The sequence below is a fragment of the Fibroporia radiculosa genome (genome assembly GCF_000313525.1).
Source record: "Fibroporia radiculosa TFFH 294 genomic supercontigs, scaffold67, whole genome shotgun sequence".
NCBI classification, from domain to species: Eukaryota; Fungi; Basidiomycota; class Agaricomycetes; order Polyporales; family Fibroporiaceae; genus Fibroporia; species Fibroporia radiculosa.
Genome location: NW_012133170.1, coordinates 69,705 through 86,722, shown reverse-complemented (window position 1 = coordinate 86,722; position 17,018 = coordinate 69,705). Strand labels below are relative to the sequence as shown.

The 17,018-nt window shown below is 49.4% G+C and overlaps 4 protein-coding genes across 4 annotated transcripts; 3 read left to right on the top strand and 1 right to left on the bottom strand.

Annotated features, from left to right (window-relative positions):
* Nucleotides 1-3,478: 3,478 nt before the first annotated feature.
* FIBRA_00265 (uncharacterized protein) lies at nt 3,479-3,745 on the bottom strand (the record flags this gene model as incomplete). Its single annotated transcript, XM_012322164.1, has 2 exons — nt 3,479-3,520; nt 3,578-3,745. The coding sequence occupies 2 exons, from the start codon at nt 3,743-3,745 to the stop codon at nt 3,479-3,481; spliced, it is 210 nt and encodes a 69-aa protein (XP_012177554.1).
* Nucleotides 3,746-6,938: 3,193 nt separating this feature from the next.
* On the top strand, nt 6,939-9,190 carry FIBRA_00264 (uncharacterized protein; the record flags this gene model as incomplete). The annotated part of the gene is made up of 13 exons (XM_012322163.1): nt 6,939-7,074; nt 7,131-7,178; nt 7,244-7,526; nt 7,584-7,784; nt 7,832-7,880; nt 7,931-7,982; nt 8,032-8,173; nt 8,221-8,266; nt 8,325-8,435; nt 8,494-8,554; nt 8,604-8,821; nt 8,876-9,067; nt 9,119-9,190. 13 exons carry the CDS (start codon nt 6,939-6,941, stop codon nt 9,188-9,190), a joined length of 1,611 nt encoding a protein of 536 aa, XP_012177553.1.
* Nucleotides 9,191-9,457: 267 nt separating this feature from the next.
* Nucleotides 9,458-11,815, top strand: FIBRA_00263 (uncharacterized protein; the record flags this gene model as incomplete). The annotated part of the gene is made up of 8 exons (XM_012322162.1): nt 9,458-10,460; nt 10,511-10,587; nt 10,647-10,728; nt 10,784-10,861; nt 11,123-11,261; nt 11,329-11,412; nt 11,463-11,614; nt 11,664-11,815. The coding sequence occupies 8 exons, from the start codon at nt 9,458-9,460 to the stop codon at nt 11,813-11,815; spliced, it is 1,767 nt and encodes a 588-aa protein (XP_012177552.1).
* Nucleotides 11,816-12,109: 294 nt separating this feature from the next.
* FIBRA_00262 (uncharacterized protein) lies at nt 12,110-16,684 on the top strand (the record flags this gene model as incomplete). The annotated part of the gene is made up of 15 exons (XM_012322161.1): nt 12,110-12,272; nt 12,354-12,460; nt 12,515-12,925; nt 12,972-13,560; nt 13,610-13,917; nt 13,973-14,177; nt 14,226-14,870; nt 14,921-15,059; nt 15,114-15,609; nt 15,663-15,809; nt 15,866-16,141; nt 16,197-16,310; nt 16,363-16,490; nt 16,547-16,591; nt 16,645-16,684. 15 exons carry the CDS (start codon nt 12,110-12,112, stop codon nt 16,682-16,684), a joined length of 3,813 nt encoding a protein of 1,270 aa, XP_012177551.1.
* Between the last annotated feature and the right edge of the window lie 334 nt (nt 16,685-17,018).

Below are 17,018 nucleotides of genomic sequence, written 5' to 3'. Positions count from 1 at the left end.
TTTCTTCAGAGTATATGTTAAGATAGACAGTCACAGAGGGATATCGGTATGCAAGAACAGTTGTATGATTGTGAGGCAATGGAGGTAGTGGACCTAGTAGTACAAGCGTTGGTGCAACTTGACCAGATTTGAAGATAAGAGGAAAGAAATCATCTAGCAAAGTTCATACATATGTCTGCCCATACCCTCAAATCCAGAGTGCATCTAAGCGAGAAAGGGACGAGGACCGGCGCAGCGGAGAGACGCGAATCCAACACGCGCGCCATAAAGATGGACCCAGTCTTCGCGCCGTCCAAAAAGGCAACTCTTGTTCACCATGCTCCCGCTCGTACGCGTCCATCTCGCGCGCCGCTATGTTCAGACTAGAACGACAGCTCAGCGGTCCATTATCTCGCTCCCAGATCTTTCGTCCTTGTCCCCCTTCTCCGGGACAAACGGAAATCACAAACAGGACCCCCAGACATATCATGAACGGAAGATTCTCCCGTGAGTTCGTTTTGATCCTCCGCTCGCACGGTCAATAGCAGTCTCATCGCATACACAGCTACAAGCCCAGTCAGCTATACGCAGTGGTTGCAGATGCAGGATCCTATCCACAGTTTCTACCATTTTGCACATCAGCCAGGGTCTTGAACCACAAGCCGTCCACGGATCACTCTGCCGAAACGATGCAAGCGGAATTGACCGTCGGTTTTCTGTCGTTCCAAGAATCCTACGTCAGTGATGTCGTGTGCCGACCGCATGAATCGGTCGAGGTATGTATCTGCATCTTGTTTGTGTAAATCTAGGTGCGATTTTGCTACGCAGGTCACAGCATCATCGTCCACACCTCTATTCCGAACACTAAATACAATTTGGCGCTTCCAACAAGCGTCCCCTCAATCACCCCATTCTAGTAACAGGTCTCCACTGCCGTCTGCTTCTGAAAGCCAGCGTTACACAGAACCGTCTGCTGGGCGAGACACTGGCCCGACCCTCGTAACACTGGACCTGGCGTTTTCATTTGCGAATCCTGTCCATGCAGCGGTATCAGGGGCATTCTTTGGACAAGTGTCAAAAATGATGGTCAAAGCATTCGAACAGCGATGTCTCGATATTTATGGGCCGGGAAGACAGTAGTACATAATTGATCTGATTTTTAGCGTGTATTTATCCGGTTCACTGCGCATATACCCATCAGACAATCAGACTGAGCTTTCCCACTCATATGCTTTCTCTTGTAATGTCGCACCTGGTATCGGACCACTGTCTGTATATGTATACGCGTCGTCATGCAATCTATACTCTTGCGAATATATTTTCGCGCCGTGTAAAACCTTCGCATGATTTACAAAATAATTTCAGACAAACCACCATCATAAGCATATCTACGAAGATATAAATCATACTGTCGCTGTCACCCGCATCTGAATGCTTAACGAAATTAGGGGAGAAACCCTTGCCCAAGGCATATCCTTAGATTTTCCTAATTTGAAGACGCCGGGGTGGATGTGAAATTGGTCACTCACAAAGGTTTAAAAAATAAGCAATGGGTATGGTCTTGCGTACCTCTGCAACATGGAGATCACCATCGTCCTCGCGCACTTCCACTTCGTGTAAGGCTGAGCAAGGAGCTCGATTAAAGGCCGGATCCCTTGTGGGAATGAACAAAGGACATTTCTTCCATGTTGAGCTAACCACTTACCCAGGCGAGACCGTCGTGCAGCCTTACAAGAAGCTGATGGAATGCACGAGTGGCGGGGGTGACCTTGTACGTGAGGAGGAACAACGGATGGTTTCCTTCGCTAAATCAGACTCGATAGTGAGGTGTGACATATTGAATGAAATACGACGAGTCTCACGGACGGTACTTGAAGGATGTGAAGGGCTGGCGAATCGTTGCTGGGAGAAAACTGGCAATTAATACCCAAGGGTAGCGCCTGTGGTGCCACTGGATTCAAACGCACGAATAGTAGTGTATCGTCTACTTCCTTACCTAGACGACCCCTCACGAAAGACAACGCACCCATTCATCCGTCACATCCGCATACATTTCATATGGACGCAAGAGGCAAGTTCTATTCGAAGCTCATCGCATCACGACAGATCTAGTCATTCGCGGGATCCACGAGGTTTATCCTAAATGACCGCGGCTAGCGGTTGCGGAGCGCACTTAGACCGAGAGGAGCTAGACTCATGCAGTTATGGGAGATACATCAGCGGTTCCTATCGATATGGCGTTTTCGAACTTCGGTGGTGATATTGCTGTTCGAAGCACGCACCAAATATGTACCCAGCACACCTGACAGCGTGAGTCACTGGTGGTAGTTGGGGTCAACACCATGCAATCCGTGCATCGCATCACGATTCAATGGAGAACCACTGTCTTCTGCAATATCAGTCCGATGCTAGACTCCTTCCATTCACTACCACCTTTGCAGACGTAATTTCTTCAGAATAGTAGACATACGCTGCGAACCCGCTGTCTGAACAATCTCACCAGTGCATTGCAAATGCTGCTCCCGCGACTTGAAGACCATCTTCCTAGATTGTAGAGAAATGTCCAATTTGTCATCCGGCTCTTGCTTCCCCTTCACACGACAATCACCGTCAATGATGGACTAGTTGACCAAACAGTCGACTTGGTCAGTTATAGTATCTTCGAATGTGCTCATGAAGAATTCGTAGGGCCCATCTCCTTGTCACCGTGGGCAGAACCGTGATGCGCGCCCGTGTTAGGTTCAAGAACTGTGACCGAATTCCGAATTCCTCGCAACCCTCTTAATCTGTTGCCCCTTAGACGGGAGCGGCCTTCCGTACATTCTGCGAGAAGATGCAGACCAGCCGTCAAAATAGCAGGCGACAAACAGCGGCTCTTCACTGGAGGTACCTTTGTAAAGGATAGGCCGGAAACTGCAATAATGCGGCTAGCACCAAACATATGGATACCGCGCTCCACAGTGGCGAAGCGTTACTTCATTTCATGATCATGATTATGGAGCATTCAAAATTGATGCTCACCGCCAATGTCAGATTGACCGTGGCTGCGGTGCCAGACGTTAAACGGCCAGCGATGCCCCGTCCTGCGGAGTTGCGTGGCCTCCCGTGCACAGCGCAAAATCCTGTGAGTATTAACTCATCCTGTCACTGCAAATTGGACACATTTCAGCATGGTTGACGTGATTCCCTTCGGGGATGATCCAAAACATACAGACAGCAATGCGCGGATGCGCCAAACGGGCAATTGGCATACGCACCGCCAAAACTCAGCAAACCGGAACCACGGCCGGACGTAACACGATCAACGCAAACATGTGCGTCTCATTTTTGAGATCGAACCCTTCACATTGACGAGGAGAGCACAACCAGCACAACAGTCAATAGCGGATAAATAAGCACGTCGTGACATGATCATAAATCATGGGACTGGGATCTTTGTATAGATACAGGGCTTCCTATTCTCGTACAAGGCGATACTGAGGAAGTCGGTATCAGGGTTTCAGGCGACATATTCAGCAGTCTCAGGACAGTCCCGGGCAATCTAATAAGTATATCAATGACTCTTCGTTAAGTCATACAGTAGAGTTGTGCAGCTTACATGTCCCTCTTGCTGACACTTATAGCATGTCTTGTTCTTGTTCGGGTTGCCCACAGCGGCAGGAGTACCATCAGCCACAGTGGTACCAGGTGCAGCCAAGCAGTCTCTGTCAAAGTCTGCATCAACACCTTGGGCTACCAATGTGGAGGAATCTTCGTACCTAGCCATATGGTTAGGGCCTCCGCAGCGGTAACATTTTACGGGAGGGAGAGCAGCCGTGTTGAGAGCTCGACCGGGAGGGGGCGCACGAGACGCAAAACCAGAACCACCGGTCGCACTAGGACAGGCCCGTGCAATATGACCAAAACGGCCACAATTCTAGGTATAAATGTTGATTAACAATATTGTCAAAGGGCTTTCAATACGCACATAGCATTTCTGGCCAGAGCCCTGCACCCTCAAGCTGGGACATTCGGCCTGAATATGGCCAACGCCTCCACAAGAGTAGCATTGCTTAGCTGCAACGCTACGAGGCTGAGGGCACGCAGAAGACTCATGCCCGGGCTGGCGACAATTGTAGCAGAGACGCTGCTCCGACGTACAATTCTCTGCTATGTGACCCACTGCAACAGCATTAACCCCTAAATGAGATGTAGCATAATTGTGAGGCAAGCAAACACATACAGTTTCCACACTTGAAGCAACCCTTCCTGCTGAACTGATACGCCATCCTGGCCGAACTTCTCGAGATATCCTGAAGTCAAAAAAAAATGAACGATGATTAACAGTGTATGAGATTCTCATGTAGATTCGGTGACTCAAGTAAATGAAGCACACCTCGCTTCTTCCCTCTTCCGACTTCTTAGCCCTTCACTTTCCTTCCCTCCTCCTGCGTAGGGGATTGACGGGGAGCAAGATGGGTAATCGTAATCAAGTGAGATCCGGAGGTGGGCTCGAGCTATCAGCCACTGTGACCCGGCCCTAAACTACGGGGGAAGTCACACTGTGTCACGCTTGCCGTCTCGCGAGCCATTTGCGCGCGCGCGAACCTGGTGCGAGCCCTCACAGTAGCTGGATTGTCGCTTATATATTCACATCTTGAAGATAATCCATGATCTCCTACTGAGAACGAAAGTCCGCGAAGGGGATCATGCGATGCGCAGGGAACTGGACTTGGAAGTTTGCCTTGATCGGCACTCGGCCACATGCATCTCGGTCGTATCTGTTGACAGTGTCACCGTCCTCGACCCTGCGCTCGATGATCAAAGATAGTGCAGGAGGAAATGCTTCCAACAGCCACCGACTGCATCGGCAAATCTACGGCCATATCCTACGTAGCTTGGCCAGCCAGGTGTTCTGAGGCGCCATACCGACCACCGCTCCCAGTAGTGCACACTGCACAGCGCAGTAGGACGGAGGGTTGGGACGTTTCATGATCATATTGAGATTTCGTGATCCGAATCTCCGCCTAGCAGGAGTGAGAGCATAAAAGGATCCGCTCAGAACTTCGTTCCGTCGGGCTCGCTTCCACCTCCCCCGACCCAGGGTCTTCAGGCTTGCGAGGTGAGCGTCCTAGCTTCATCATGGTAGGACTCGATAAGTAGATCTGACGCGGTTGCCAGACACGGGTGTGAACAATCCAGTAGATTCATTCTTTCAGGCGTGCAGCCGACCTTCGCCCACCCGCATCCATCGCGCTTCTTGTGGGGGTGCAGGTAAATTTCGCTCAAGGTCTGTCAAAGGAGACTGTGTATATGCAGATTGGGTTCGAGATTGAATCGATCTAGCGTCCAGCGAACCTTCGGCGAAGTTGTCAGACACCCCAGCAATACGCGTAGTAACGCGCGCGCGAAGTACGGCTCAATGTGTGGAAGGATGGCTCTCAATTGTTCAAGCTTTGCTGTCAAGGGTGCGTCTACCATCGGATCTTAATGTTCTGTCGCGGGCTGAGCGCTCCCATTAGCCCTCGCTAGTGCTTGAAATGGTCGTTACATACGTATGCACTATGTCTATGAGAATGATCTATGCTCTTATACTTGTGAATTGTTCGACTGAGGATGGTTCTTCACTGCGGCTCATTTTTTGCTTCATAAGGATCAACAGACAGGTGGCTATTGTTGCCCTTGACCATCATTTTTTTAGAAAGTCTTGTCTTGTAAGATGCTGGGCACTTGAGCCCACCTCATCTTTCATCCATGTGATCTACTGAATAGGTGCACTATTGGTCTTCCATTATGCTTTGGGGTAGGGTTTTTGTCACCATTTTACTGATTGGTTGGATTGTGCAGCAAATGCTTTACATGCTCTGGCTTCACTAATACCTGGATCAAATAGGCAAGCATCTGCAAGGGCATTGCTGGTGAATCTTGGGTATCTTGGATGGTAAGCTTGCTCATTGGTCCGGTAAGCACTTTTGAATAGAGTGGTAAGTGGCCACTGTCCTGGGTATGCCTGGGCATCGGTTTAAATTTTGAAATCATGATTTGAATGATTTCTCCAGATAAGAATGTGTCCGACGCTTTCTTCTGCACTGATGCCATCACCCAGGTCCACAAAATACTTCCAGGCATGCTGGGTGTAACATGCTGCTTATGATAGGTTGGCACGACATCTGCGGTTAGCAATATAGACCCTGTGTAAAGACCTAGAGGTAGGAGGAACTTGAAAGATCAATATCTTTCCCAATTGCCAAATTGATTGTGACACAGCGGCTGTTTGACGGCTTAGAGCTAATTTCCTCGCACGGTAGCACATTCTTCACTGCGTAGGTGCCGCTGTGTGGGCCCATCAGGAATTTACTGTAATTTACTCTTTGGTCTCGTCTCCAGACTCCAGAGTCGACACGACGAAACCGGTGCTCTTATCTTTGAAACGGAATTGAGATAAGTCCGACCACTCCGCTCATGATCAGATCTTGATCTCGCTTAGTGAACCGTAACGACTTATCCGATTATCGGGCTTAGCAGCGGGAGCTGCTCTTAAATAATTGAACTCAAATAATCCCACGGACGAGTTAGTAATGCTTTCCGACGTCTCGTCGACTTCATTTGAGTCGGTACTTTTCAAAACGAAAACTGGTAGTGAGACTTAAGCCAGGTTTAGGCATAAACATTCCATTTCTGCGGTAAGCGGTAGCAATGGACGCGTCTTGACTCGATACTTGCTGGTAGATAATCTTGGCGTGCCGGGATGTGCTGTCCGCGCTAGGCACCGTATGGCCTCGTACCCAAACCAAACGTGTCGAAGAGTACCATATAATAATTCGGGCTGATTCCGGGAAGATTCACGGTCGCTTGCTCACCTCCACGAATAGTCAGCTATCTCTGGTGAGTCATGTGCATGCGCAGCCCTACCCCTTGAAGCTACACAAAAGCGAGCACTTAGTGTGAACCCTCCTCCTCTTTTGCGCGTCCAGAGAACAATGGCTTCAGAGAAACGTCAAAAGGCGATCGACCTCTCGCACCATCTTTCTGACCTCTCGCGTGCTCGAGGCGTCTCACCGCTTAAAGGACTCGCCAAATACTTTGGACGCCCGGGCGTGATAAGCCTTGCAGGAGGTAATGACCATCTCAGTTGGCCTTCGACGCGCTACTGAGCTTCGGGGTCACTGCAGGCCTGCCGAACCCGGCCTATTTCCCCTTCAACAACATCGGAGCGGATGGTAGGCAGTACATCGCATAGTCGATCGTTTCGTCAGACTCTGATGGCGTCCGACGCGTGTACCAGTGCTGGTTCCTGACTCGTTTTCCCTCAATACCACGGGACAAGACGAATCCTCCCTGTCTTGGTTCTGGAAGTTCTTTGGTCGTGCGGGGAAGGAAAGGACAACGTCCATCTCGATCCCCAAGTTTTCAGAGACCACCGAGCAGGTCAGCCTAGCTGTTGCCCTACAGTATGGCGGCATTGGGTTGCGTCAGCTTCAGGCCTTCCTCAACGAATTCGTGGAGAAGGTGTATCAGCCCGCATACAGCGATTTTTCGATCCTCGTTCACACTGGAAACACAGACGGGTATGTTCTGTCGTGCAATGTGAAGCACTCGCTTAGGACGATCGACTACTATTATAGGTGGTCCAGAGTTATGCAAACTCTCATAAATCCCGGGGAGAGCTTTTTAACTGAAGAATGGACTTACACTTCTGCACTTGCAACCACCAATCCGCATGGGATGCACGCCGTCCCAATCCCAATGGACAAGGATGGAATGAGCAGCACTGACTTGCGAAGCATTCTTGCTGGGTGGGATGAGAAGGCTCGCGGTTGCAAGCGGTACGATTTATCCTTGAAGTCGATGTAGGTCGCTGATCAGCTTTTAGTCCACATGTGATGTATACTGTCCCCGTGGGCCAGAATCCGTGCGGATATGTAAGCATATCCACTCAGGCGGAGAATTTTACGCTGAGTGCATGCTGCAGACTATGAGCAGTATTCGCAAGAAAGAGATATACAATATCTGCGTCGAGTATGGTGGGTTGTGTTCTCTAGTTCTCAGAAAGCTAGTCCTCATGTGATGTAGATATCATCATTGTCGAAGACGATCCCTATTACTTCATGCAGCAAGAAGACTACGTGCCCAAGTCGGAGCGTTCATCGCAATCTACTGGTAAATATGTGAATGAGGCGGATTGGCTCGCCAGCTTATCTCCAAGCTATCTAAAGTAAGTGCAGCCTACCCAATAGTAATAACGGCGTGAACACCGTACAGATTTGACTACCAAGGTCGAGTTATAAGGCTCGATACTTTTTCTAAGGTGAAGTAGGAACTTCAGGTCGGTCAGTGTTAGCCACCATCTGATATACATCTGTTAGTATATTGCGCCTGGTTCTCGCCTGGGATGGCACACTTGTAGTCCTCTCTTCGCAGAGCGGCTGGAGAGACAAGGTGAAACTTCTACGCAGACACCGTGTGGGTTTGGACAGGTGAGTTGGTAGATGACAGGTTTGTTGTGGGATGCTGACCATTTGGGTCTCCCGATAGTCCTTGGTTACCCAGCTCCTGACCACATGGAAGTATGATGGATACATTCGGTGGCTGCATGGTGAGTCTCATTCGCAGTAAGCCGTAGAGATCGTTTTGACGGTGTGCAGGCATCGCCGTTCAGTACAAGAATCGACGTGACTTCTTTATCGATACATTCGGGGATGAATTTCACCTTGTGCCCTCAACTTCCAACATCGGTTTCTGGAAGGACCGTCAGGTTTTCGACGCGTATGCAAAATCCAAGAAGTGCGTCATGGCGGAGAAAGGCGAATTAGGCACCAAACTTTTCAGCTTTGTACCCCCGTCCGCGGGCATGTTCATCTGGGTTAGTCATTTCGTTCCTTCCCCTATCGCCGATCGTCGATGAAATTCTGTTTAGTTGAAAGTGCACTTCGAAAACTGCCCAGGAGCAAATGCTTCTGGTGCAGAAAGGCCGGAGATACAGCTGTGGGTTAAGATTGCTGAGGCCGGTGTTGTCATTTCCCCGGGCTGGTTCTTTGCCGCAGACGAAGAGAACCCACCGACGGACGAAACGGAAGGTCATTTCCGGATTAGCTTTAGCTATGCAGATGTACGTCCTTTGAGTGCTTTCAATCAGAGTCATGTTGACCTATCTATGTAGTTTGAGACGCTGAGGAAGGCGGTGAAGATCATTGCGAATGTCATGAAGGAATTCTTCAGAGTGAGCGATTAGATAGACTAAACCAATAGTTAGACAATTCAGACTGTAGATTTCATGGACGCGCTGGGGAAGGTTGAGGGTCTTTTATTTGTGACCATGGGCGACATATCTAAACACTATTACAGTACACTCAACTGGTGCGAAAGGACAATGTAGTGACTAACATGTTAAGTAAAACGTTAGATATCTTCAAGTGTGGGAATATCCGGGATTGGCAATAGATCACAGGACGTCCACTTGCTTGCCCTCATCTACTTCGACCCACCCTAAACATTGGCTATGTCCACCGACGCGTCTCCTTCCCTTTCTGCCGAAACACTGCGCGCGCTCCAACAAGCTGTCGGTGATGCGAATAGTGCTGCTAATGTTCCAAGGAAACCAAAGCCTAAGCGTGCTAGAGAGGAGCAAGCCACTCAAATCAGTGCAGAAGATGAGGCAATAGCCAAAAAGAAGAAGAAAACTAAGGTTCGTCAGGGCGCAGGCGTTGATGCGACCTCAGTCGTTTCAGCGGATGCTTCTGCTGCCGAGGCTGCCGCTGCTACGGATGCTACAATGTCGGAACATGAGTCAAAAGGGAGCGAAAAGAGGGACAAGGGGAAGGAGAGAGAAGAGGAGCCGGAACCGGTGCAGCAGCAAGATTCACAAGTAGCTGCGCCTTCAGAGACAGAAATTCATACTTCGTCAGCAGATTTCCTTTCTGCTGTTGTCGCTGCAGCATCTGCTACTTCTTGCCAGCCCTCGCCTCACGGGCATCTACCATTCGATCAGACAATACCCCAGTATGTAGAGTACTCGCAGGATTTCGCGCACTACTCGTATGCTCCCCCACATCCAGGACCATACGATGCCGCACAGCCTCCTCCGATTTATCCGGACCTTGCCACTCTCATCCCAGGGCTCAACTTCAATTCGAGCGAAGATCTGCTCAGGTCATTGCAGGAATTCGATATTTCGAAGGTAGCATCCGTACTACGGTCATTTGGCTTTGGAGATACCGCAAATACTGCGAACGTTTCTGTCACTGGACAGCCTGTGTTTATGCCCCCTCAAGGTCCGCCTCCAGTTAACCAAACACCCGTGAGGTCAGACGCCATTTTAGGGCGTCCGCCTAAGCAGAAGAAAGTACTACAGGCGTCGTCCTCTCAGCCTCCTATTCATCCACCGCCGCTGCCATCACCACAGCTGCAGCTCCCCTTAGAGGTAGATAATCCAGAGCATGCGCATATACTAGCGAATGTCTGGATGAATGCTTCGAAATTATCTGACATGGTCAAGAAAGAAGGTAAGGCTGTATCGTACGTTGCTAATGGCTCTAAATTTCACTTTTTGTAGGTCTCGTCTATAAGAAAGGCAAATTCTCCGCTATAGAAGATGGGCAGTTGAACGCAGCGATTGAGCACTACCGTCTCGTAAGCAATTTGTTGTCGGATGTTTAGCGTGAACATTTTGTAATCACTGTATTCAATAGTCAAAAGGGCTCACCCCGCAACAATTAAACGACATCATTTTCTCCAAGGAGAGGGGTAGAGAAACGTTCTGGCAGGAAATTAGTATGCTATATTGATGTTGCTCTTTTGAAAGAAGTTGAACCCTACTCTGATACAGCTTCTGCTTTACATTTGCGCCCTATCATCGCTGTATATCATCATGTCCGTCGGACGCGTCATCCACTGAGTCAGCAAGGTAAGTGGATGCCTACAGAGGATGATTTGCTTGTACAGTGAGTAGATTTCATCAGAGCATCATTATCACGAGTTCACGGAGACTGCAGAGCTGTATCTGAGCTAGGTCAGCAATGGGAAAAGGTTAGCGAGAGAGTGGGCCGGATGTCGTCCGATTGTCGAGACAGGTGGCGGAATCATCTTCAAGATCGCGGAACTCGTCAATCAGGTTCATATGAGATTTTTTGGCTCTGCTCACTTGTTTATGTCGTCCATATGGCAGGTCCGTGGTCGAAGGAAGAGGAAGAAGAACTGACGCGCATTGTGACCGAGATGACCGTTGAGAAGGGCAGAGACATCGACAACGATATCTTCTGGGGTGTGGTCAGCCAGCGTATGGGTAACAAGCGTGGTAGACAACAGTGCAGAATTAAATGGTGGATCATGATTTCGTTCAATTACACATTTGACTTATTTTTTTTCTTACAGGACCGATACACTCAGTACTCAAATTAAAAATGCCGGTGAAAGGCCGCGTTGGAGTCAAATGGATGCGTACATTCTCGTGCACAAGTACGTTCTGCCCTCCATGCGCCCTCCATCCGTGCTGATAACTGTTCTAGAGTTGATTCGTTAAGTGTTCGCGACGATAGTGAAATTGACTGGAAGCTGTTACCTGACGAACACTGGAACATCTGGAGCGCTCACTCACTACAAAGACGTTGGTTAACGATGAAGAGAAGCATCAAGGGGCATGAGGAGATGTCCCATGGCGGTGCGCTTGATTACTGTCTAACAAATGGTGCCAACTCAGTCTATTCCAGAGATCATGGAGATCTTGAAGACGAAGAAGGCTCAGGCTTTACCCCCACCGACCACAAGCCGCAAAAAGAAAAACAAGGTCACCAGTGCTGAAGCAGTGGTTGATATCGATGAAGACGTTCAACCGGAGGCAGGATCTAGTACAGTCGTTTGAGTAGCCTAGAATGAATAAATGAAGGAAATCGGCTACCACTTGTCCCATAACGCGAAATTTGAATGTGGTCGTCTATTTGAACGCGTCCACGTGATCGCGTTCGACGCGGTTCTAACCAAACATTAGTAAACGCTTTCGAACACGACGGTTGACTTTCGTTTCCCCGAGTGCGTGAGCTTGCCGTCACGCGGCTATACTGTGATTCGTCTCGGCTGCTGCACTGTCTTCGTATCGTTAGTTGGGTAACTCTTCTGATTCTTCCAAGGCTTGAACACTTTTATTTATCTTCAAGGTATGGCACTGAGCCACTCTCCCCGCAAGGTCGTCCCCTTAGCTACTGGAGACGATATGATTCCGCGGATACGGGCGAAGTCGACTGTTCAATCAAATACGAAACGTGTTTTCTTTTGCGGAGTGGTAGTGGAAGGCTCAGACGGTGGGAGGGAGATTGCTGAAGGTATGTTTCGACCTGATACTTCGGAAGCTTTGTACAAGCTTACATATTTGGGTGGCGATGTCTGTTATTTCACACATCTAGATGTACAAGACCTCATTGCGTCCCTCGGCGAGCCGTTTGATCTTGAACTAGAATCGGAGTCCGTGACATCCTCATCCACACCGGGAGCTAGCTTACACTTACCGACAGTGAGTTTCACTTTGTTCAGTTTGGACCTTACCATCGAGATCGCGATTGTTTAGGGTGCCCGTCGACGGACAACGACGAACTCGTCCGCATTTGGCGATATCCTCAACGAGCTTGTAGCTACCGAACGATCTTATGTCAACCGTCTAAAGACTCTCAAGAATGATTACGCTGATCCATTACGAATGTTTGCCCGGAGCAAAGATACCGCTATACTTCCACCCTATGAGGCGAAGACGCTATTCGGTAACATTGACAACCTACTTCCAGTGAACGAGGCATTTTTAGGAGATCTAGAAAAGATGAGTTTGCCAGGCGGCCCCGGTGTTGGGGATGTGGCCCTCAAACATTTCAAGCAGCTGAGAGGCTTTGAACACTACAAACAGTACTACTCTAAGCGCGAAGAAGCCCAAGCCATATTCGAGCGAGAAATGAAGAAATCTTCTGGTTTCGCTGCCTTTGTCGAGGTCAGTACCTCAATCTTCACACATTCCTTTGCTCACCGTGCTGTAGCGCATCAAATACTCGTCCACTGACACTAAGAATCGTGTCGGTCTTCGAGAACTATTGATGGAGCCCGTCCAACGTATACCGCGCTATACGCTGATGTTTCGTACCATGATCAAGCATATGGCTCCAGGCGATCCCCAGCACGCAGCGCTGGTCGAGGCCGATGAGATTGCTTCTCGCATTGCTCTCGCGGAAACCGACGAACAGACTAAGCGTGCCGCTATCATGTATTGCCTCAGTTCCAGTATAGACGACTTCCCTCCAGCGCTCGTGTCTCACGGCAGACGTTTCGTCGATTGTATTGATGTCGAGGATGTGCTCCTTGACGGTCCTGCATCGTACGCCTCCGCCAACACTTCGAGCCAAATGGGAGGGAACTTATCATGTACATTGTTCTTGTTTGATGATAAACTTATGATTGTGAAGCGGCCTGGGAATGGGGAGAAAAGTGGAAGAGCGCTCGCGGGGCTGGATGACCCTGACAAGATGGCCAAAGCGAGTGGACGGTCGTTTGGAAAGAAGAAGAGCGGACTATCTTGCAAAGGTGTGGTCGATGTGACGGATGTTGTTGCTACCGATATTGGCGGATCAGGTATATGGCCAATGCAGATTTTTTTCTCTCGACACTGACGACAGGCTAGACTTTCATGTGTATTTCGAGACTGCGCCTTCTGATCAGGGTGATCGTTGGTCAGATCGTCCTTTCCGCGCATTCTCGACTGTCCGTTCTGGATCCGCGGTTACTGCAGCTCAAAAAACGGAGGTAGACAAGACCCAATTTCTTGAAAACTTGTGGGACGTACAGGCACGCTTTAAGACGAAGAAGGGACAATCAGTCGTCTTGCGTGCACCAGAGCGAGAAGTGGAGAATAAGGGGGGGAAGACAACAGTAGCCAGAACATACTTCAATGTATACACGCGTATGGCCTTCCTACAGGAAACGAAGAAGGTATGTCTGGTGGTTGTGGCTAGAAAACATGTCTCAGTGTTTGATACATATCCAGTCCAAAATTGTTCTTCATATCGACCCTCTGGGCTCGGCAGATCCTATACCTTTCGGGATACGTGGTCCACCCTTGGTCATCGTAAGGGTACAACCTCTTGCTGGAGAGTTATGCAGGTATAAGGTCACGTCGGCCATTCCGAGTGACGATGATGACGAAGATATCGTACAAACCGCGCGCGTGCCAGAGCGCATCGTGCATACTAGTGCGTTATGTCTGCGGCTTTCCGTGATCAGCGGCTGAAGTCTCGTAGCTCATCAGTATGGTTTATTCAAGTTCCACACTGGGATCAACTCGGTACCGTCGACTCCGACAGCAAGTTCACGTTCGCGAGTCAACATTTTTGGATTGGATGCTATCTCACGCAACCTCTTCAATGCGCGACCGGGATCGGCCATGGGTGACTTGTTCGGAGGCTCCACGAACAGCCATAGACGTTCAAGAACCTACGCAAGTCGTACATCCACCATGACTGGTACCACGAGTAGCGGCGATGGCAGTTTCTCTCGGTTCTCGAGGACAAACTCCACCCTTACTGCGGCAACATCTATCATGGATGACGAGTCGATGAAGATGTCGACAAGCAGTCGAAGGTCTCGGTCTTTATCCCGAGCAAAGAAGCTCATGAAGAGGGGCAAGTCTCCTCGAGGTGAAGGTTCAGTGAGCGAGCCAGACACATCACCACAGAGGCTTGAGTCCAGCTTCTCGCGATCACCGTCTAGAGAGCCTGAAGATGAGGATGGTGATCTGCAACAACACCATATGGTAGGTATGGACCCCTCCGAGCGTGATTTAGCTTTGCGCCTAGAACTGGCGCGCCGCAATAGCCAGAATCAGAACGAGCAGAAGTTCCCTCCGCTATCCTTGGATCCGCCCCTAGAAGACACCATTTATGAAGGTCGGTCAAGCCTCGATAATTATACACTGGCTATTCAATTTATTTCGCAGAGGACCCGAACCCGTCACGACCGTTTTCCAGGTCTTCTCGCCGCGAATTGCCTAATATACCTGCAGATTCGCAGAGCCAGCGATCCACGACACCTAGACTCGAGCCAAACACACCCACTAGAGCATTCACACCAGATATGTCAGTTGGCAGAAGTCGTCCACTTTCTCGTCAATCATCTGATCGACGACCCAGGGGGCCTCGCACGCCCTCACCTTTACCGCCCACAAATTCATATCTTAATCCGGTATTAGATGGCTCATCTGTCGATGTGGATCTTACATTGGAAACGACACTGGTGGATATGGCACAACCTCCCGTAACGCCCATTCGTTCTCCCATTCCCCGTAGTAAACGCCAGCCTTTTGAACCAGCAGAGAATCTTGATTCGACTCCCAAGGCGAATGAAGCATCGAGACCACCCAGTATCGTAGAGCCGTTATCTATCAAGAAGAAGATCTCAGTGCGGAGTAATACCAGCACGATCACCACTTCTCCGACGTTCTCGAAGAAGGCTTCTTACTCCCCGCGTATTTCTCCGAAAGGCAAAGTGATTTCACGCAACGGTTCCCCTCGTAGGGCTGCTGCTCAGACTCGTAGCTCACGCATACCGGTTCCCCAGACCAACGTAATTACTGACACAAGCAAAGACATTCACTTGGTCAGACTCGTGGAGACCACAAAACAAGATGTACGTGAACGGTCCGCTGTAGGTCTAGCGTCAGAGCTCAACCTCTATACTAGCTGGAGTCATGTCGACGCACTATCAAACGGATACGACTGGAAGCTGACAGAATCTCTTCTGCTGTCCCTGCATCTACTGATATGACCGAGCGCCCTGCTTCACCGTTCAAGGGAATGCGGATGCCGCAAACCGCTGCTCAACCATTGGTATTGTCATTACTCTCAAGGACAGTCCGTATATATGTTGATAACATCAATCGCAGACTAGGGAAGCCCAGGCTCGTATGGAGGAATTGCGGCAACTGATTGGTAGGCGAAACGGTGAGAGTACAAGAATCACCCGACCGCAGAGCCTTTACAGCCCATCCGGAAGTTCTTCTTCTTTGTCGTGGCATTCGAATACGCCTCCTAAAATGAATGAGATCTCGCGCTCAATTGAAGATCTCGTTGATCAGGCTGACAGCGATCTGGAAAAGGCGATCGCAAGCCATGAAACCCTTCAAGCAGGTATGCAGACGATTGATACTCAGCTGAAAGACGTAAGTGTCTGCTCAAGAAATGTTGGATACCTACAATTTGAATGAAAACCTACAGACATCGACAGAACTCGAACGCACTAATAACGAGCTACAGAGCGCCAAGCGTCAGTGTACCCTGGTCAAAGACCTCCTCGCCGATTGCACATCCGAGCAAGAAATCCTGTACAAGGTGTGTGACAACATGGTGTCATTTTTGCGGTGAAGCCCTGAGTTGCAAACAGGCCTTTAATGAGGAATTGGATGGGATGTTCAATGACGCCACTCTTCCCGAAGATGAGGCTTGGGCTGCCATGACGAAAGATCTGCGGAAAAGTAAGGAGGCTCGCAATGCATTGTCTCTGGAGAATTCGTGAGTCCTTCATTGTAAATTTGCAGCATGACGACTGAGCATCTCTTTACTGGAAGGCGACTCAAGCGTCGCTTAGTAGAGCTTGAAATGCAAAATAAAGAGTATGTGTCGTTGTTTCGGGACTGCCGAAAGTTAAGTTTAACGCATTCTATAGGTGGGGTGCGCTGCTTCGAGCACATGGACTTATACCTTGACGACCATCGTCTTTCTCGTGATCTCATGCTTCAGATTTGCTCTCACATGCTATGCTTTCACATGTAGTACATATATCCTCATTGGTCTCTTATGTATTGTGAATCTTCCATTGTATCTCGTTGCATATATGTTCGTTATTTTATGTAAGAAGGTTATACAAACCACATCTGCGTCCGACTCGTATCGCGCGCGAGCTCAAGTGCTCAGGGCAATGAGCGTCAGCTACACCATTGCCTGAATGGGCAATTAGCGCTTTGCTTGAACCACCACCTTGTTTCGTTCTGACTGTGTCCTTCGACTCGGCTTTTTCACACTGAAGACACGTTGTATCTT